This window comes from Thermobia domestica, chromosome 3 (assembly GCF_964235325.1).
Source record: "Thermobia domestica chromosome 3, izTheDome1.hap1.1, whole genome shotgun sequence".
NCBI lineage: Eukaryota > Metazoa > Arthropoda > Insecta > Zygentoma > Lepismatidae > Thermobia > Thermobia domestica.
The window spans coordinates 275,920,803-275,943,485 of record NC_137456.1 but is presented as its reverse complement, the minus strand read 5'-3'; the positions used below and the strand labels follow the sequence as shown (position 1 = coordinate 275,943,485).

At 35.6% G+C, this 22,683-nt stretch overlaps 1 protein-coding gene and 1 long non-coding RNA gene across 4 annotated transcripts in view; one reads left to right on the top strand and one right to left on the bottom strand.

The window, feature by feature from the left end:
* Positions 1-22,683, bottom strand: part of LOC145681073 (uncharacterized) — a 179,855-nt gene that overhangs the window by 108,407 nt on the left and 48,765 nt on the right. The window lies entirely within an intron of this gene.
* The window catches only part of CysRS-m (cysteine--tRNA ligase-like protein, mitochondrial), a 52,493-nt gene continuing 40,340 nt past the window's right edge, over positions 10,531-22,683 (top strand). The window contains exons 1-3 of one of the 3 annotated variants that reach the window (XM_081752424.1): positions 10,531-10,656; positions 14,451-14,568; positions 17,624-17,801. In XM_081752424.1, the coding sequence (XP_081608550.1) occupies positions 14,458-14,568; positions 17,624-17,801 (289 nt within the window). In that variant the 5' untranslated portion in view covers positions 10,531-10,656; positions 14,451-14,457. Of the gene's footprint in view, positions 10,657-10,931; positions 11,584-14,450; positions 14,569-17,623; positions 17,802-22,683 lie in introns of those variants that run through there. The other 2 variants (XM_081752423.1, XM_081752425.1) reach the window with 2 other exon arrangements.

The window sequence follows — 22,683 nt, the reverse complement described above, 5'->3', positions numbered from 1 at the left end:
TATAATACCCAATGTTTAAATTGGTCAATTTCCAAAATTTAAGGGGTGGGCCAAGGTACCCCTCCCAAATTTTTCAAGGGGTGCATTAATATACCCATATGTTATGAAAAGTAATGGACCCCTGTATACGTCCATATAACTATATAGGGTAATAATACCTCATCAAAGGGGATAAATTAGGTCAAAAAACCCCGAAATTTAAATTTTTGGCAATTTTTTACCCATGAAAGGGAACGACATAGACACCCAATACTGATAGAGGTACATACTATGGTCCTAGGCTACCACACCCAATTTTTAGATTTGGCAATTTCCAAAATTTAAGGGGGGTGGTCCTAGGTACCCCTAAAAGGGAATGAGGTGGACCACCCAAATTTATAATAATACATATTAGGGTCCTATACTATAATACCCAATGTTGAAATTGGGCAATTTCCAAAATTGAAGGGGTGGGCCAAGGTACCCCTCCCAAAAATTTAAAGGGGTGCATTAATATACCCATGTCTTATGAAAGGTAATGGACCCCTGTATACGCCCATATAACTATATAGGGTAATAACCCCAGTAGTAGGGACCCCGTTATGGCAAAAATTTTTGTGACGTCATAGGTCAAAGGCCAATGACCTTGGCCCGGGGTCAATGACCTAGGGGTACCTAGGACCACCCCCTCTAAATTTTGGCAGGGGTACCATGGCCCACCCCTTAAATTTTGGCAGGGGTACATAGGACCACCCCCCTTAAATTTTGGAAATTGCCAAATCTAAAAATTGGGTATGGTAGCCTAGGACCATAGTATGTACCTCTATCAGTATTGGGTGTCTATGTCGTTCCCTTTCATGGGTAAAAAATTGCCAAAAATTGAAATTTCGAGGGTTTTTGACCTAATTTATCCCCTTGGATGAGGTGTTATTACCCTATATAGTTATATGGGCGTATACAGGGGTTCATTACCTTTTATAAGACATGGGTATATTTGTGCACCCCTTGAGAAATTTGGGAGGGGTACCTTGGCCCACCCCTTCAATTTTGGAAATTGCCCAATTTCAACATTTGGTATTATAGTACAGGACCCTAATATGTATTATGATAAATTTGGATGGTCCACCTCGTTTCCTTTTAGGGGTACCAAATTGCCAAAATATAAACGTAAGCAATACGTTGTACCACGTGTTTGGTTTTTGGCTCAATTTATCCCCTTTGATGAGATGTTATTACCTTATATGGTTATATGGTCATGTATAGGGGTCCATTACCTTTCATAAGACATGGGTATATTAATGTACCCCGGGAGGGGTACCATGGCCCACCCCTTAAATTTTGGAAATTGCCCAATTTCAACATTGGGTATTATAGTATTGGACCCTAACATGTATTATGATAAATTTGGGTGGTCCACCGCGTTCCCTTTTAGGGGTACAAAATTGCCAAATTTTAGTACAACCACATGTTTGGTTTTTTGGCTCATTTTATTCCCTTGGATGAGGTCCTATTACCTTATATGCTTATATGGTCATGTATAGGGGTCCATTATCTATTATAAGACATGGGTACATTGGTGCACCCCGGGAGGGGTACCTTGGCCCACCCCTTAAATTTTGGAAATTGCCCAATTTCAACATTTGGTATTATAGTACAGGACCTCAATATGTATCATGATAAATTTGGATGGTCCACATCGTTCCCTTTTAGGGGTACAAAAATTGCCAAAATATAAACGTTGTACCACGTGTTTGTTTTTTTGGTCCATTTTATCCCCTTTGATGAGATTCTATGATTACAGGGGTTCATTTCTTATCATAAGACATGGGCACCCTTCTTAAATTTTGGCAATGGGGGTCCACTGAAATTGTCCAATTGAAGCATAGTACAGGACCTCAATATGTTTCGGTGGTCCTATTACCAAATTTGTTTAGTACAACCACGTGTTCGGTTACTGACTCAATTAAGGTTATAAGGTATGGATGGGTATCCCCTTTCAATTTGGTAGGACCCTTCGGGTGTAGTACAGTCACGTGATCGATGATTTGATTTTAATGCGCGACGAGGTCCCTGGTCAATGTTCTCTAGGAATTAGGTGGAAACTTTGCACAGGGTTCTCGTCTTATATCGCACAGTTCTTTAGGAGAATCTGATAACGTTGTATATGGAATGGACAATAAAAACACATAAATAAGCATAAATTGTATTTTATTCATTTTTCTGGTTTCTTCTTTTTCTTTCTTATTGACAATGTTTGTATATTGAACTGGGTTTCTTCATTAGACCGCCTCCTCTTCTTGATTGTAATGATTTGTTTCCATGTTTTGCAGCATAGCACCCGTTTGCAAAGCTTCGTAGTGTGAATTCTGTAAAAAAGAACGAGGAAAAAGATGATTAGTATAGAAATAGATGATGATAAAACAAATACATTTACAATGATAAATATGATAAAATTACCTGGAAGGTATATTGCAGCAGTCTACGATCATTAACCGTGGGTACTGTTGTGAACAAATATTGAATTTCACGCAGAGATTTTCCTTGGGCTTTACAACACAAATAAAAATAAGCATAATAGCCACATACGGATGAACCAAGACTTTGCATTTGGCTATTATTATATTTATAGTATATACAATGAAGTTTTAAGAATGCAACATGTTGTGGTACATAAGGAGGAAGGCCATAGCTGTCAAAATATTCTCCAACACCGCGATGATCAATATAAATTGCAATCCAATGACTTCCTAGTTTTGTGGATGGATCTGTATTTACAATGATTGCCAAAGGAAGAGAAATCCGTGAGGGCAACTCATCGCTTGCAAATACCCCGGTAAAATGATTTCTGAATAATGGACTACCGTTTAAAGCACTAGCTAATTGTAATGTATTCAACATCGTGAATGGAAATGATACATAACGTATACGTACCTTGTAATTTAAAAGTCCAGGATAATGTTGCGCTGGTGGTCGATCTCTAGGAGTGAGGAAAACTCTCCATACACAATACAGTTTGCAGGTACTGCTAATTTCTCTTGGAAATGAACTTCCAATCGGATGGCGCCATGTCGTTGTAAATTCCAATAGTGACAATCTCCAGCAGAAGAATCGGGAGTTAGGTCAAATACAAACAGTGTATATCCATTCTTGTAGTCGGCTCTTGAAATTGTATTTCCAGTATTGGTAAAATGTATGCCAGAGCCTGAGAACAATGTGTGGTACGATGAAATGTAGAGATTTTCTTCAAAGTTGGGTTGCAACGGTTTTGAAGGTACAGCTTTTCCATCCACGTACAATGTAAAGAAATTAATGTTTAGATGTTGAAATTCAAATGGATTGGTGGTAATAGTTCCACTGGATGCTTCATTCGATGTAAATCCTACAATAATACGATTTGGCAATGTTCCCATAAACAGGTTATCAATAGTTTTGGATTGTATATCCTTCGGGATGGTAAATGATTTCATTTGAACCCTTGTCAGAGGATACTTTGCCGGTGTAGATTGTAAAATTTTATTGTGTGCCAATTTGACACTAGGGCTGATGCTGACTTTTTTCACCTGCAACGATGCATCTAGAATATTGATTTTTGCATTGACACCACTTTCACCGGCCATGAGACAAAAGTTTGGCTTTGCAGGAATAAGTTTCACACGTAATTCCACTCCATGAATTAAAAATTTATCTTGATTAAAAATGTCACAATGAAGATGTCCAATCATATCGAATTTCATACTTTGTTTTGTCAGTTCATAGCGTTGTTGAAATCCTTTGTTCTCCCTGGTGGTTGCGTTCATATGACCAGCCGTATCTTGAAACCACATTGCTGTTTGTAAATGTGTATTTTTAGCTCCATCACTATAATTGAGTAGTTTTTCCATGTACGAACGATATGGATGATTATGTGACGGAAATGAAATCAGTTTATTGTTCAAGTAGATTTGTACTTCACTAAACATAGCATTTAGAAAATCATTGACAGGTGCAATTGCTTTATCCGTATTGGTGAAGGAGGAACCATCTGGTTTCACAATTTGTGCTTGGATGTATAATAAGGTTTGTGGCAAATCAATATATTCATCACTGCTACCACTCACTACAAATTCTATTGGTGAATTTTCAGCTATTGAACTAATTGGTTTGTAGCCTATAATACGATTGTCCAGAACACTGGTTTGCGTGGGCAACGTTGAAAAAATGTCCAATTCACTTTTTACACATTCACAGGATTGATGATGTAAGAAAGCCATCGTTGAATTAATCAAAAATATCTGGTGACGATGCCAATGATTTCTTCTTCTTCTTATGTGATAATTTACGTCTCTTTGTAGGATTGATGGTGTTGTTGATCGTTGGAAGGTCAACCTCAAACTGAGAGCAGTCATCCCATTTTCGTTTATGATATCCACTTCCCAGCATAGTTTTCAACTTGTTTTTAGCTTTTTCTTGTAAATTTGATTTTGCCTCTTGCATACGTTGATGAAACGATTCTTCCAGCGGTTGATTCGAGATCACAACATCATTAATCATATTGGCACCTGATTTTAATAATTCTTTTCCCACAGTTTTAGCGCCTTGCTTCACAAGTGGTAACACTGAACGAAATAAGCCACCAAGGAAACTTCCAATGCCATGTCCTGCTTGATAGGGACTTCCCACATAGACGTTGCCGATACCAGACAACGCTTGTTTTTGGTAGTATTGCAAATACGGATCAGTCATGACGACGACGACGGAAATGTAGTTTTGTACACACCGTTCCAAAGGTGAATGGCATCCGATGACCTGTGCTATCCCTTATATCGATTTGTATTTGCTCAAAATTCATTTTTTCCACCGGAACATAATGTGCAGGATTAAAGATTTGTACTGCATGACTTCCAAAAGTATGATTCACAGGATCCATGTTGACAATTCGTAGCAAGGGTACCATTGTATCTCCAACAATGACAGATTCAATAATGTCACAATAGACGTACATTTGTGATGGTAAGCCTAATCGTACATCTGGTGTATATTGTCCCTTTTCCATATCTTTTAAATCACTTTTCGGGTCAAATCCAAGCATTAAACTAACACTTGGTGACAATTGTACAGAAGTATGGATTTCCTTTTTGGGATGTCTTATGAGGCATATATTATTAGTTGCGTCATGAGATATAAATAAATTGGTTTCTTTATGATGTATATTAATTGCATGAATAAGATCCCGTATATTGTTATAATAGCGTACAGGGATCGTTACAACCTTCCACGGTTCCTGATCATTACTACTTGATGATTTGTAATATATTTTATTGTTTTTACTGTTAATGTTCAGCAAAGAATGTGGATAATGAATCTCTACAATTGCCACATCCCATTTCTGGCGAAACTCTACACGTCGTTGTAATTTCGTAATATATGAAGTCAATGTAGTTTCTGGAAAATAATCCATGGAACTATTACTGGGAAGTGTAACGTAAAAATCTTGATCAGGTTCCATTCTTCTTCTTCTTCTTCAATGAAGTTGCAGGGATCCACGAATTGAATGAGGAAGGATATCCTTTCCACTGGACGAGATACTCCTTTCTGCGACCTTTTGTTCTTGTACGTAATATTTTATCGATGAGGAACGTCGAAGGGAGCGGTACTGGTTGTAATTCTTCTCTGTAGAAAACACCATCGATAAGTTGATGATTTAAATCCTCTAGTCGATACACTGGTGGGTTTCTTGGTACAATGGCTTTTACTCTGAATATTTCCCAAGTCCAGTTCTCGAGGTAACCCTTGTCAAAGATACGTTTTGTTTTACTTATACGAACAGTATCACCAACAGATAAATCCGTATCTTGTTTTGAACGTTGTAGCTTTTTGTCGTATAAGTTATGCCACACCTCCAGTAAATTGTCCTGAGAAACGTTTGCAGGTGCCATTTTAATACTGGAATGCCGACTTTCATTGTATGCTTTTACAAGTAAAGGTAATACTTTGATGTAATTGTATGTTTGATATTTGGTAAAGTATTTCCACATACGATGTTTCAATGTCTGATTAAATCTTTCTGCGATGCTGGCTTTAATATCTGGATCCTTTGTTGTAACATGTTGCACGTTGTGTTTCCTGAAAAACTTTTGTACTGTCTTGTTGGTAAATTCAGTTCCTTGATCACTACGTAGCACAATTGGTTTCCTGTCCTGGAAAATCATTTCAAATGCATTCACTATATCCTCGGCACTTTTTGATTATTGTTCTCAGGCATAGTTTCTGAAATTTTGTAATGCATTCTTTTCAAAACTAAGCGCACACATTTTTAGCCATGGTTCAATTCCCGACGGGTGCTCGCTGAAGGGACGCTAAACAATATCATTTATCGTGCTTACTTTTAATGTGTGGGGGTTCCTGATTCGTACTCCCACTTTCCCATTCCACTAATTTCTTCATAGTCTAAATATTTCGTACTAAAAGTAAAACAGTGTATTCGTGATCCACCCCCACAAATATAAAATAAAAATGATTTTCGAATCTTGTGTGAAAAATAAAATCTCACTGAACTTACCTCAAATTCAATGAACAAAAAGTCGGTGCAGTAAAGCTTCTTAAATGAAGACACTTTTCAAGAACAGACCTTCTCACACGATAGTTGAGAGCGGTGTAGGATTTGAAAAATGAAATTTAGATTTTTATTTAGGTCGTTGTGAAAACGATGTCACCGTCAGCCAATCAGAAACGAGGAAATTTATAAAATGACATCACAACGAACCAATCAAAACGCTCGCTGCTTTTGTCATGAATCACGAACCAAAACGATGTGTAACAATCGATCGTGACGCCATTCACGTTTCTCAATAGTATCGCAATTCCGATCCCAAATGATTTCTACATGTCACTACTTGTCGTAACTGTGACGACATTTCATTTTCCTCATATTCCATACGTGAATGTCAATGTTTGCTTTTTTCATGAATCATGCTGACACGTTCGTAGTAAAACAAAAAGTAATGCGATCCGCTGACGTTTGCATTTTTTCAATCATATGTGCTTCTATGTCGTCACACAAAGAAGTCTATCAGCATTTTATTTTAATCCACGAACGGAAGCGTTACACTGTCAGATTTATTTTCTTAAAGTATAAGTGTATCCTTTTCAAGGACCACGGTTCGAAACCCACCAAGATCGATTAAAAACCGAATTCATTCATAGCTAAGCGGTTAGGATACACATCTTTGGTTTGAAAGACCTGAGTTCAATTCCTGGAGAAACATTTCTTAGGATTTTTTCTTAAACTTGGTTTAAATTTCTAGTTCGAAAATTTTAAAAGTTTAGTTCGATAAAAAGTTTGATTTGAGAAGTGTTACACTGTCAGATTTATTTTCTTAAAGTATATGTGTATCCTTTTCAAGGACCATGGTTCGAAACCCACCAAGATCGATTAAAACCGAATTCATTTAAGCGGTTAGCATACACATCTTTGGTTTGAAAGACCTGAGTTCGATTCCTGAAAAAACATTTCTTAGGATTTTTCTAAAACTTGGTTTAAATTTCTAGTTCGAAAATTTTAAAAGTTTAGTTCGATAAAAAGTTTGATTTGAAAATTTTTAGATGTGATTTACATCTTTAGTTCGAAACTTTTGTTTTTAAAAAATGTTTTAGTTCGACAAAATTTTGTTTCAATTTTTTTTTTAGTTCGAAATTTTTTTTTGGGTTCGAAAATTTTTTGTTTGAAACTTTTTTGTTTCAAAATTTTTAGTTCGAAAATTTTTTGTTTGAAAATTTTTTAGTTTTGAAATTTTTTAGTTCGAAAAAAATTTTAGTTTAAAATTTCTTGCACTCTGCGGAACCGTTTCGAAAAGAATCGGAGCAGTTTAGGTAGAAAAAATCTGGCAACGCTGTTTCCATTAATGAAGCGCTTACTGAGCGTTTAAAAATCGCTGAAACTCACAACAATGTGTTATAAGAAATCTACAAGCGACACCTCTCTTTCACCATTGTTACTTCCAGAGACATAGACTACTAATTCAAGGACAGGATCTCCATCAAGGTAAGAAAGCTGGTAATCATCTTATCTGCCAAAGAGAACGATAATATTTAAGGTAAACTTCAGTACAATATCATGATACCAAAAAAAAGGGTTATTTAAGGAGGAGGTTGAACCCTTCATGGGAACTTTACGCATAACCATTAAAAAAAAAAATCACGGTCTAGGATGGATCGCCGTCATATCGCTCTGTATTTCCCTCATGGACTGGGGGGGGTAAGATCATGTGACTTCTATCCACCAATCAAAATTGAGGTACCAAAACACGCATCTTACACATAAAATAAAACAAATAAGTAAGGGGTTTTCCCATGTAATCTGTTCATCGTGTGGCGGGTCTAAAATCATGTGACCTCTATCAACCAATCAGAATCGAGATACCAAAGTATACATCAGAAAGGACACCCTAATTTCAAAAATCCTAGGACCTAAAATCACGTGATCTCTATCATCCAATCAGAATCAAGGTACCAAAGCACTTATCTTACCCGTAAAAGGAAACGAATTAGTGATGGATTTCCCCGCAAGGGTAAAACATGACGTCATACCATGTGACCTGTTCACCGTGTAGCGGGTCTAAGATCATGTAACCTCTATCAGCCAATCAGTATCGTAGTACCAAAGTACTCATCAAAGAGGATACCCAAATTTCAAAATCCCAGGGTCTAAGATCATGTGAACGCTATCAACCAATCAAATTCAAGGTACCAAACCACTCATCTTACCCATAAAAAGGAAACGAATTTTAAAAAATCCCTGAGCCTAAGATCACGTGACCTCTATCAGCCAATCAGCATCGTGGTACCAAAGGATTCATCTTACCCGTAAAAGGGAACGAATTTCAAATATCGCAGGGTCTAAAATCATGTGATATCTGTCAACCAATCAGAATCACACATCTTACCCGTAAAAGGGAACGAATTTCAAATATCGCAGGGTCTAAAATCACGTGATATCTCTCAACCAATCAGAATCACACATCTTACCCGTAAAAGGGAACAAATTTCAAAAATCCCGGTCATAAAAGAGAATGAGGGATTTCCCCGCAGGGTGTCTCATGACGTCATACCACGTGACCTGGAAATTTGAATTTCCCGCGTGGGCGGGGCCTAACGTCACGTGACCTCTCTCAGCCAATCAGAATCGAGAAATTTTTGCTGACTCGGCTGCATATACGTCGGGGACTACTACTACACCTCATCAAAGGGGATAAATTAGGTCAAAAACCTCCGAAATTTGAATTTTTGGCAATTTTTTACTCATGAAAGGGAACGACATAGACACCCAATACTAATAGAGGTACATACTATGGTCCTAGGCTACTATACCAAATTTTTAGATTTGGCAATTTCCAAAATTTAAGGGGGGTGGTCCTATGTACCCCTGCCAAAATTTAGGGGGTGGGCCAAGGTACCCCTGCCAAAATTTAGAGGGGGTGGTCCTATGTACCCCTAGGTCATTGACTCCAGCCAGGGACCATGGGTCCTGAGGCAGGGACCCAGGGGCCAAAAAGTTCGGCAAAGTGCAGCCAATACTACTACTGTATTCAATATATCCATTTTATTTTGCCCAAATCCAACTTTGGCTATTTTAGTGTGTTTCGAGAAACATTGAATGTTCTACTAGCTTCACGTATAGTCATTCCATTTTCTACAGCCCTCAGTGCATTGTAGAGAGACTCTTCTAAGTACTGGTGAATTGACCACCGTTTTCATTTCTTAACTTCCATTTTTCTTCCTTTTTCATTCATTTATATTTACTTCCATGAAATGAGTAAGTGGGAACCTGGTTTTTTGCAAATTTGGATATTGATATTTAAAATTGCAGTAAAATTACCAACAGGGCTGACTTTTGGCTTTCGAGGCACCAGTACTCGGCCTTTGCATTTTTTACCGGGGCTGACTACTGGAAAAACAAAGGTTTGTGAGTCATGCTGTATGTTATTAACAGAAGGGAAGTGAATACTTGGTCTGGGCATGTGATGGACGAAATTGCACACATATGCGATAATTCCAGTACTCAGCCCCGGGGGCTGACTATTAGAAAATCACTCATTTTTCAATTCCAGTACTCGGCCCCCCCTATACAAACGAAATGCTCAAAATCTACAAAAAAAAATCTGTTTTCATTTCCTTAATATATACAAATTAAAAAATAAAAAGAATATTTATTATTTTTACATTAGATAACAAATACACACTTGTAACAAAAAATCTTGTCTGTTATTTTTTACGTAGCAGATTCACGCATTACAACATAGTGTCTTCTTTGTCCACCTATTGCTGCGACACTAGGTGACATTTCGGTGTGACATGTGATCGGCTGTGTAGAGGATGAATGTCTAAAAGACAAGCTTCATATTGATAAGGGTCAAAACGTAACGTTTTCTTATTTTTGTTTCGAAAATGCGTAAGTGGCCGACTACTGGTGAGGGGCTGACTAGTGGCACATTCACCCTACCTTGATTGTCTGGGTTCTGGCTGGCCATCCGGTTTTTACCTTCTAGATCCGCCATTGAGCGTAGGCCTATCCCGACGAAAGTAGGGCTAGTTATCGTAAGCTCCAAAGAGGCTAGTGAGTCCAATCCTCATTGGAGGATATAAGTCCGAGCTCGAGTAAGCGCGAACCTCATCGGAGTAGGGACGCAAGCCCCATTGAAGGTAATGAACACAAGCCAATAAGCTGTACATGTATAACCATTTTGAACGTTAAAACGAAGATTTAAATAAAAATAAACACACTAAACAATACACGTTCACATACGGAGAACCTAATGTTTTGAGCGAACATTAATGGCAGAAAAAGAAAAGCCAATCAAGTTTAGCAATGCCTGATTGTTTTTCGGCTTCATCGGATGATCTATTTTATAAGACAACTTAGGCTTTTTCTACCATCTGTTGTGTTGGAGAGGAACTACTTGAATCTTTTCTGTTCAATATTTTGAAAACCCTCGCCAGATGTCAGAAGCTGTCTATTCAACTTTCCGGCTATCCATGCTTGTAGTGTTTATAAGTGCAAGTTATGTGATACTTAGATTTTTTAATTTTATTTCAAGCGTAATTTATTCTGATTACTGTACTCAAAATGAATAAGCATAAATTGCCATACATAATAATTAATAGTTGCCAATATATTTAATAATTGTGGTGTTTCGCAAAAATAAACTGTTGGTAGTGCAAGGTTATATAAATGTATGTTTACACTTCGATTTAAGTACACAGAGATATTACATGATAATGTGTGTAATTCATGGATAGACACCGTAACTGACTAAAGTTGTAAATGTCCTTGCGTACTTAATTTACAATGAATTTCGGGAGAATTTATTATAAGTGCAAGTTACTAACGCGAACTTCAAGCTGTTCACAGACGTTCGTGCGTACAGAAAACCTAATGCGAACACCTACAACATGCTATCAAAAGCGCAAGGAACGTTGGAATCTGCCTACTGGTTACGACACAGGTCTAAGAATTTACAATAGCTTAACGAAAACTCAAGTACCTTTTATTTTGAGAAATTCCAATTACGCATCATGGTATATTTGTGGCCCAACTGTGTATGATTCTGCTCATATCGGACATGCATGGTACGTTACATAATTATATGTTCCGAATTTTATAATATGAAAGCTAATGTAGTTAACTTCGTACAAAACCTGCTCCAGTTTGTAATTTATTTACAGACTCTAACATGGCACTACTTTTGGTATTTATTCCGAAGTTGGTCATCCGCCTGGTTTTCGACAAAAAGCGTAATATAAGCTACGAAAATTTAAAAGTCATCAATTTTTAGGACAGCTTGAAAAGGTATAATACGATATTGTAGGGTTGGCTTAGCTTAGGGCATTTATTCCGAAGTTGGACGTCCGCTTTCGCCACGTTTTTTATTTTTTCGCTGTTATCTCCTTTCCACATTTTCTGCAATTTGTTATTAGGTTCATTAATCCGTGTTCTTCACAAACTTTTAAAAGATTTTACTCGTTATCAACGTATTGCTTCACAAATGTTAGAACTGTTTGTTCACAGCCCTTGTACATCCGCCATGTTGATAACATAAATGCTCGTTACTTTCCCACAATGCAACTGTTCGGTTACCTTGCGCCAAGTAGTTCCCTTCGCTCGCCGTATAGTCCCATGTTTATAACCGCTTATATATAACAAATAAAACAGATTTTTCGAGACCCTTATATATTATCAAGCACCCAAACGATCAAATTATCCATATCTTCTCTGTAAATTTTCAAAATTTTGCTGGAAACGGACGTCCAACTTTGGAACTTAACCCTACTAATGAAGGATCTCTGTACACCTGCAGCCATGTTCACAAAACATTTGCCCACTTCCCACAATCCAACCTTGCACGAAGTTGTTTCCTCCGCTTGCCAAATAGTTCATGTTTATAACCGCTTATAAAAATAATAATAATAATAAACACGACTTCTGCTCTTCTTATGTATTATCGAGCACACAAACGAGCAAATTGCCCATTCTTACTGGTAAATTTTCCAAATTTTGCGAAACGAACGACAAACTTTGGAACTTAACCCTTATTTTCAATCATGATAACAGTTATGAAATGTTGAAATAAATACACACCCATCTTAGCAAATCTGCCTATTTCCGACTAACTCTCTAGAACGCGGGCCTTTTGCTTCTCCCCGCCTTAACGCGCAATCAATTGCAATTCTAGTTTATAGTGTCCACGCACGTAGGTTGATGTGTGTTTTTCGCATAGTGCACCGAGCATACTTTTATCTATAAGGATACAGCACCCCATCTATCTCAAACCACTTCTGTTTCTCTACTGCGTACAAATACCAGCTGGGGCGTTTAGTACCGTACGAAGTTAACCATCTAATGTACTGTATTGCTGGTCAACGTTAAAGGTCAACGTTATTTTGGATAGCCCTATTGCTTTGTTCAGGTTGCTTACTAAAGTGTTATGTGTTAAACTTATTTGAGCGTGATCTGGCTAAGGCATTCAAGCTCCAGAACTGCTACATAGTACATTAAAGATTATATTTACAACATCATAGTTTTATACGTTTTTTAGTGTATAATACATAACTACTTTTACACATTTTTAGCAAGAGATGCCACAACGAAGTTAATACGGTGACTTAGGTATTTGTTTTGTGGATAATGAATTGAATTGAATTTCCACAAATTGAAATAGAAGTCAGTTCAGCAATGATTTTCATTTATGTTTTGTGAGAAGTGCATTAAATTGTATGTAATTTGCCGAAGTTACTTAGTTTCTTCAAAGTATTAGGAATCTGCTGACTTTATTTCAAAACTGGAATTTCATATAAACTTTATGGATGCATGAATGACGTTAGGGAATTGTTAATGCTTACATTTCTAGTATGCAGGATGAAAATTGTAAACTTTCTTGAATAAGTTTTATGACATTATGGATAATACCATCAATGCGTGTCATAATACTAAGGGAAGAAAGGAAGTCCACAATTTGGCAACACAACGTTAAAAATCACTTACCATTGGCTACTGCTTAGGTAACTTCTTATCTGAAAACTGATTTAATTGAAATCACAGACAATATGTAAATTTGTGAACGATAACTATTATTGATAGAGTAGAACTTTTTATGAACTTTATATAGTTAAATGTAAATTCTTTTAAATCATTATATTTTTCTGTAAGTAACAAGATTTTTAATGAGCTTTTATAGAACACTATTAAGCGAAACTAATTGAAGGGTTGAGTTGGATAAGGCCTCATGTCCAAAATTAGCGAAAATGACTTTTTTTTTTTTTTGCATTTTTGGGACCTTTGGGAAGGGCCTCATCTATGGAAAAAAGCTGATGTTAAGGATGAGACCTTATCCAAATAAGAAAACAGACAGTGGAGAAAGCCTCATGTACATGTTACGAGGCCAATATAACAAATAAAACAGAAGCTTATTTGGATGAAGCCACATATGGAAGTTGAAAGGTATGAAACTCATGTTTGAGTTTTTGGGAAAAGACACATCTTTCCAATGTAAAGTTTGCTTTTCTACATGCCATTTAGGAAAAGCGCCCCATGTGATGTATTTTGAGTTTTGAACTCTTTGCCCTTATTTGGACAAAGCCTTATGTCCATGCAATTTCCTACTGTTTTCTTGGGTAAAGCCTAATTTTTTGTGCAAATTTGACACTTTTCTATGTATATCTCCAAATATAGTAAAAATTTTCAAACTTAATTTTATCTGCCAAATTTATTGCTTATGACAGCCCTTTCACAAGTACTAGGTAGCATTGCTGTAATACATGTTGATTTCTTGCAACAGAAAATTCGCACTCCTGTAAAATGTAAAAAATGGACTTGAGGCAATATCCAACTCAAGCTTTCAGATATTGATTTTATAAGTTGGAATTATATCAAATATATGATCCGTAATTTCGTTATTTAACATGTTGATATGAAGTGTTTCTCGCTTTTTCTGTTACAGCTGTTATATGAAGTTCGATATTATCCGAAAGATTTTGACCAATTTCTTTGGTATAAATGTAGTCATGGTGATGGGAATTACGGACATTGATGACAAAATAATTGACAAAGCTCATGAGGTGAGGCTTAATGATTTTACTATTTTTTTTATCAATGTTTTAATAACAGTATAATAGTTTGGATAAATAAGGTAAAAATTTAGTATACCATAGTGTGATAGTGTGTTTTCTATGCAAAATTTTTAATTAGTCTTGTAGCTGTTTTTTATCTTTCCACCGAGTAAGTTTTGTGTATGTAACAGCGTTGGGAGAAACACAAAATTTGGTTTGCTAGACTTGTGTGGATTTGAATTCTGTCTCCTGCTGGGAAGTAAATGATCTTTCATTGAATTACTGTTGAATGATAGTTTTTCTGGTATTTTGTAAATTCTAACTAATCAAACAGTTTATGACGGATATTTTGGAGAGACACCCTTCATTGTTTTGTTTCTCTGTATGTGTACAATGAGTACTTTTACACGCAATATGGACAAATATTACATTTTTATTTTTTTAAAATAACATAGAATCTTCATACTAAATATACAGAGAAAGTGTTGAATAATCGAAAAATCTTCTTGCGTTCCGTGGAACATATATGACAGAAGTGTGGAACACCTGTCAAGCAACCTGTTCACAATGCCAGTTTGATTTGCACCGTCTTCTCTATGAAATAATTATCTCCCTTTCCGGTGCAAGATTTTATGGAGATAACATTTTGAATATTTGCAAATGGAACATGAACAGCATCTTCAAACTGATCAGTGATCTAGTACTGTGTCTTGGACACTCAGATCTAAATAATATTCCATTACATATTGCCACTAGGAAGAGATCGAGACTCCGTCAAGACCATTCCAGAGGTTCAAACAGGTGAGGAGATCGTGCTCCAATTCCTTATAAATGAGACTGAGAAGCTTTTTTATCAGTCATTTAGAAGTGAAGGACATGGAAGGACTTTCATAGCCGTTGCGGATTCAAAAGATTACCTTGTAGGTATCTGTACAAAATAATTGTCAGAAGCTGTCAAGTTAGTATAGGTCCTGTACTGGACGTCCTTCAATATATTTTTACTTTACTTTTATTGAGGGTTAAAAAATAATTTGTTAATTAAAAATCCACGATAAAAAAATGTTACAGGATAAGAAGAACATAGGTTCAAAGTGTTCAAGTATGTGACACTAGCCGTTGGTAAGGTAAAATGGGCACGAGTATGTGCTAATAAAGAGAATCAAGATATAGATTAATGAGATTGAGAATATAGATGTTGAGGATTCAAAAGATTATAAATATATGAAGAAAGATGATTTAAGAGGATTTACGATGATAATAATGTGAGTTATGTAAGGACATGGAAATAGAGTTGCTCAGATTAAGAATATATATATAAGAGAAGATATCAGAATTAGTTGTTGGTGTATTTAATGTAGTAGAGTCAACGAATTGATATTTAGATTTATAAAAGATCATTTCGAAGATTTTAACAAAAAATAATAACCTAAAGGACGTGTGTCTCTTATTTTCTGTTAAAATAGATTTTTTCATTAAAGTACATATGTATATGATGATCTTGAAGTTCTGCGGGCGTCTTCTAGTAATCCAGTGTTCTCGGGATTACTGCCAGAGAGAATGTTGCTGTGCTGAGCTTTCGTTACCATACAGCGGTAACATCTTCAGAACTATTCAGCAACATTCTCTCTGGCAGCAATCCCGAGAACATTGGATTAATACATATGTATATATCTGTTAATGGATGCTACAGGAAACTTATTTGTAAATAATAATAGTGCTAACCTCGTATCCATACAGAAAATAAATCTTCATTACATAATTTCAGTAGTCTCTAGTATTTTCATCAGTAACTTGAACTCCTATGCTAAATCCATTGTAGATCCTCTAAAGAGAAAAAGAACATCATTACTTGGAATCTTGTTGAAAAAACAATTCCGAAATACCTGAAAACTGTGAAATTTTGTACAGTTCTTTGAATTTTTTAAATGTAATGATTAAATTGAGTAGTAAACTGTTTGTGAATGAAGGCTGCTAAAAACTAGAAAAAACTCTTTATGCATTCATGCTGCACCACAGCGTCGTCTTATGTCGTAACCTTCAAATATTAACACTGAGTTTGTAACGGTGGTTAACCTGTGCGTGGAACAATCTATGAAATTTTTGAATTGTCATAAATATTTAATATTTCTCTGTAAAGTATTCATATGTATAAACAGAACACAGGGTTATTAGGTGACAATTTGGCACTGTTATTTGTCAATTACTACAAGTTTTACTGTATTAAAAAAAAAAAAAAAAAGAAAAAGAAAAAAAAAACAGGCCTGTTTGCTTTCCAATGTTCCTATTCATCTGAGTAAATACACGAATTTGTGAAATAAGTCGGTGCATAAACGAAATACTTTTGGTTAATTAAAAAAAAATCAGTGAAAGGTTCACCGGCTCAGTGGTAGAGGAGATCGGTCGCATTAAGTATTTGGCCACTTAATAGTTGATCAATCTAAAATCTAACTTCAGGTAAAAGCTTTGCCTATTGATTATATAAACATTCTATTTAAAAACAGTTATATATTCTCTAGTTGTGCATGGATTCCTTTCTGAAGCAATGTGTGTTCATTGTTTTCGTATTCTATAAACCGATTATCAAATCAAATGCACTTTACGGTTAGGTGTCTTTCTGCTTAGAAACGATATACAATAATTATATATTTAATCTAAATTTTTAATCTACGTTTTCAAATTCTGACATATAATCATTACTTTTAGTGTTTTATCGAAATCTCAGGACACTTTCAAGGAAGAACGAGACTCACCGATGTGTCATTTCCACATATCTAGTATAATTTATAATTTTATCTAGTATAAATTTGAAGCATAAAGAGGACTATAGTCCCAAGCTATCCAACAAAATATGTGTATATAATTATACTGTTTCACTACAATTTTTTGGCACGCTTCGCTGCTGCCACTCGATCTGATTAGAGAATGTCCGGACGACAAAGATTCGATGATACAGTATCAATTTGCAAGCGTTTGCTTAAACTGTTAAATTATACAGGAAGAATCAGTGATGTATATGTTTCACCTTGGTTATGTCTATTTTACATTGAAAGTACTTATTTTTCAGCTTGGAGTAGACACTAAAAAGGTAGCTAGTCAGTATGAAGCAGAATTTTTTCGAGACATGCAGGATCTAGGTGTAAGTTTACCCACCGTATCAGCGAGGGTCAGCGACTATATTCCCAGTATTATCAGCTTTATCCAGAAAATTATAGATGCAGGCTTTGGGTACGTCACAAGTGATGGTAAGATGAGTGTAGTAATGTGACAAAGTTCTTTTCACTATGAGAGTAGTAGTGTATAACCGATGAATTCCATAATTAATTAATTTCCATCTCAGTAATACAACATAAGTCATTTCACAGAAATAGATTTGAAATTAATTATTTATCAATTATGAAATCATACAAGTTTTATCATAACATTAACCCTGGATTGGTATACGTGTGAGCGCGGCGCTCACTTGCGGGAGCGCTCGTTCATTTCTCATATATTACTAGCAACAGTATTGTGAAATTATTTGTAGCTGACTTTTGTACTTTCTGTAGTCAAGGGTTATAGCTACTGTGGTGGCGCAACCTGGTCAGTTAAAAGTTCCAACATTGTTAAAAAATAACATGTCGTGAATGGAGCGTAACGCTCATACGTATACCAACGGAGATAATATTTTTTCTAGACACAGTTTGTTATTCTTTTTACACTTGTGTAATTTTGCACTTTCGTGTGATATGAGTAATCAAAAGGAATTCCTAGCATGGCTACATGGGGTCAGTGAAGCATAACGTATCATTTTCAATGGGTTTACGTACTGTGCCTAAACTAAGATCACTTTATGAAATTGCGCCTCAATGAGTAATTACTCTGATTTCTTCTATGTAGCAACAAATCATTTGTTAGCGTTATTTATATATTCACTGTGTTTAACTACAAAGATGTCTCTTGACACAGACAAAACCATTTGATCAATATAACACAAGTAATAGTTTCTGTAACATTAAAACTACTTAAGTTCGTAACATCTAAAAATTGCATGTCTTTAAATATGAACCTGATTATATTTAATGACAGAAACAATTATTTGGTTTTATCAGACAAAAATGTTGGACTACCATACGTTATGTTGAGTAATTTTTTTTTTTTTTTTTTTGAGTGAATATGAGCTTCTAAGTTGATATAACAGTTTCGTGGCTAAGCGGTTAGCGTACGCGCCTTTGGCGTGGGAGACCCGGGTTCAATTCATGTGCGGGAGCTCATGTGGTTCGGATTCCACACGTTAATCAGTAGGTCCACGTCTCATATAGCCTCGCTGCTGAACGGGGCGTTAAACTCAAAATCAACTCAACTCAACTTGATATAACAGTATTTGAAAAATTAAGTGACTTTTTTGAGATTCTAAGGATAGGGTAACACCATTTCTCATAATTAAAACATTATAAAATAAAGTAATATTGTTAAAATACGCTTTTTTTGCATTGTTAATGTTTCTCATATCTTTCTGTATATACCATGATTCACAAAAGCTAACAACAATGCAAAAGATAAAAGGAAAACAGATGTGAGCGCGGCACTCATACGTATACCAACAACGTGTCATCAGAAACGTATACAAATCTTGGGTTAAGATTGGTTACTTAAACCAGGTGTTCGATATTCTACCTCATTTTCAATACACAAATTACATCTTTTAAACAGAGAAGTACATATTAGATCACTAATGTTGAATGATAATTAATCAAATTCGAAAATAATAAGGTTTAAATGAGCGGTTCTCAAACTGGGGGCCGTGTTCCTTGAAAGGGAGGGGCGTAAAGAGATAGCAAGGAAGCGTGAGCACTTGTAATGAACTTTTAAAATTTAGGTTCAACAAACTTCACAGACGCTACATGTTTCGCTACTAAATATTCCTCTCGTTTTACATTACTTGTTCTCTTTGCGCTAAGCTTTTTCGTTAACAACGGCATTGACCTTTTTATTATTATTATTATTTTATTGTCGGAAGGGTTGAGGTATTGCAAAATTATAAAAGCAACATTTAAATAATTTAGATCTGCTTTACAACCAGCCAAGAACATATACATTCTAAATTATGCTGTTTCTTATGGTCATTTAAGTTACAAATATTGCGAATGTTGTAATAAAATAGCGTTAAATTAAATGCTTTACAAACTTAAAATGCAAGGTAACCAAAATGTTCTTGTCATCCAATTTGATGAAGTGCTCACAGAGTGAACGCAGTGACTAACGCGCCGGAAAACGATGGGGCTTAGTGTGATTATTGACCTGCGCCGATACAGGCATGTTGTACGCACGCACGTAGCAATAACTGCTCGTCCATTGTTGAAGAAAAATATAGGTATCGAAGTACCTTGTTCGCGGTTATTTGTGTATGACATTAAAAGGACTCGTTTGCAGCCATATCAAGTCGTTGAATAGATCAGGTATTTGGGGACAATTCCGTGGAGGAATATGTTCAAATGGGATTTTTGTAATTCCATATTTGGGTTATTTTAAGAAATGAGTAGCTAAATGAAGGCCCTTACTGGGCTACTTTGTATAAGTTTATCTTCAGTCACTGTAAACGTATTAGGTTGTCGGAAAAGTCATGATGCATTTGGTCTACGGTTTACAACATGTATTTCATGGCACAAAAATACATTTCAATCAGTGATACATTGCCCATTTTGCTCAATAACTTTGCGCCAGGATTCCTTGTTCGTAGAAGGACCGATCTTTATCCGCGTCATAATTTTTTCAACAACCGGATAGAATCGACAAATGATTCTATGGAGACTCAATTTAAAATCTTAATAATACCCTTTTACGATCACATCAATATATTATAAAATGATCAGCTATACCCAAACCATATATTGTTAACTAATTTCCATTACACTTGTAAAATTGCTTCACAAATAGCGATAAAACAATTTATCCAGATATATGGCAAATGACGATATCTTTTATGCAAAACGAATATGAAAAATACCTCTTCACAAATGTGTATTTACAATGTCATCCGTGCACCTGATCCACGTTATTCTCGAAGGTATTTTAGGCTCATACACCACGCCCTAAGTGATACAGAAAGGCTCCTTCACCACACACTAGATACGGATTTTCCTTTAGCTAATCTATTCGAGCCTCTAGTCATATCAGCCACTTTTTATGGATACAGGATTCGGAGGCTGTTAAGGAGATGTATTAATGTAATATGGTTTTGGCGAGAATTTACTTGGGACTACCAGGAATACCATTAAGTAATTTGGCTTGAAAAATCAAATCAAGAGTAAAAAACTTGAATCCATGACTTCAAAACTGTAGGAGATTATCTAACCTGTCTTGTGTCCTTTCATATCGGAAAAAAAAAGAAAAAGAAAGAAAGAAAAAAAACTGTAACTGTATAACGGTTACCCTTTTGTTTTCATGGCAAGAAAAAGTAGCTGTTTGAAAAAGAGAGCTGTGTGAGGTTAAGCGCGAAACAGAGACAAAAAATCTGTTTTAATGTCCAACTGTTATAAAGTTCCAGAGTTAAAGTCTTTCTTAACAAATTCTACCATATACCATTTGTTATAGCGACTGACTATTAAACAAATAGCTTCCATCAAATAATCGTCAACAACATTATTATATTGAGCATTGTGCTCAATAAAACGTGAATATATACAACTATCGAAACGAAAATATCTTACTGTAGACCTAGAGAAAGCAGGGCGACCATTACGTCGTACCACAGGGAAATGAGAAACTTGAGCCATTGTAATACACACTTGAAATTAAAACAGACAAGAGGGTAGTTGGGTGGGGGAAAGTTTCGGTGGATGATGTCACTACACATTCAATAAACACACAGGTACTACAGAGATTTCACTCTTAAGCATATTGCAGCATGCTGCGCAATGAACAGAACTATGAAAATACAAGAAACTATTAGACATATCTTTGGCGCTGTTAACTCTAGTGTAAATATTATTCGTAGGCTGCTTATTTATTTGTAAGTTTATATATATTAAGCTATGATCAATACTAATTTTTAATTGCTTGTAGGCATATATTATTACAAAAGTAGAAAAAGTTACTGCATTGCAAGAAAAATGCCAAGATGTAAAAATTGAAGTAAAAGATACTTCCTGTAACACTAAATCAAAGCTTCATTATTTTAGACAGATTGCCCACTGTTGTATGTTTGAGGTAAACTGTTGTTTTTCTAGAAACTCTTGAGGAATACAAACATAATTTTCTGTGAGAATATCGTTTAGCTCAAAGAATGAAAAGTTACGAAAGGAATGCAACCTGGGCTCAACGTTAACGGTTTAGTAAACAAAAGAAAATCGAAAAGGACAATTTGTTCATCTGCGGACGTTCTAGTGTTAATTCACTATTAAGCAGGAAGTTGGAGTTGTATTTCTTTTCATGCAAAGTGGAGTAATTGCCTTCTAAACTGCCTTTGTCTGTCACAACAATACTTAAACATAGACAGAAATAAACAGTTGAATTCTGTTTCTGAATCGTCTTCTTTCTCCATCTACCTTGGATCATTGGCGGTTCTTAAGGCGGTAAGAGAAAAATTAAAATGTTATCGCTGCAACTGAAGAAAGAAAACTTACTTAGTGTCCTAAATGGTGTATGCAACAATCAGGACATTATATAAGTTTTCTTCCGTAAATTTGTATATATTTGTATTGATGCGATTTCCTTCAAGAGTTGCCACTGAGGCAAAGTAAGTTGAAAAACAGAAACTGAATTCATCAAGTTTTATCTGTCGTGTATTATTTCACAATTGGTGTGTAAGATTGCTTTTCGGGTACAACTTTTTGTAAAAAGTTTCGTGATCTGCCCGATACTCAGCGGTGATCAACTATTTGGCCAGTTGTGAACTATAAATTGGGCGGGAAGTGCACCAGTGCGTGAGTCAATGTTCGTAGATTTCCTTTAAAAAAAAAGTTCCTTTGATTGACACAAAATGTTTCATTTTGTTATCAAATTTTCCCTATTTTGTCGTGTATCCAACTCCTATGACAAAAGTTGTGTGATAAGATTAATTTAGCTATATTAAATGAAGTGCCAACCACATCTGTTTTGTTCATTTGTTTTTTGCTTCTGTTTCTTTTACTTCTTCCTTATATTTTT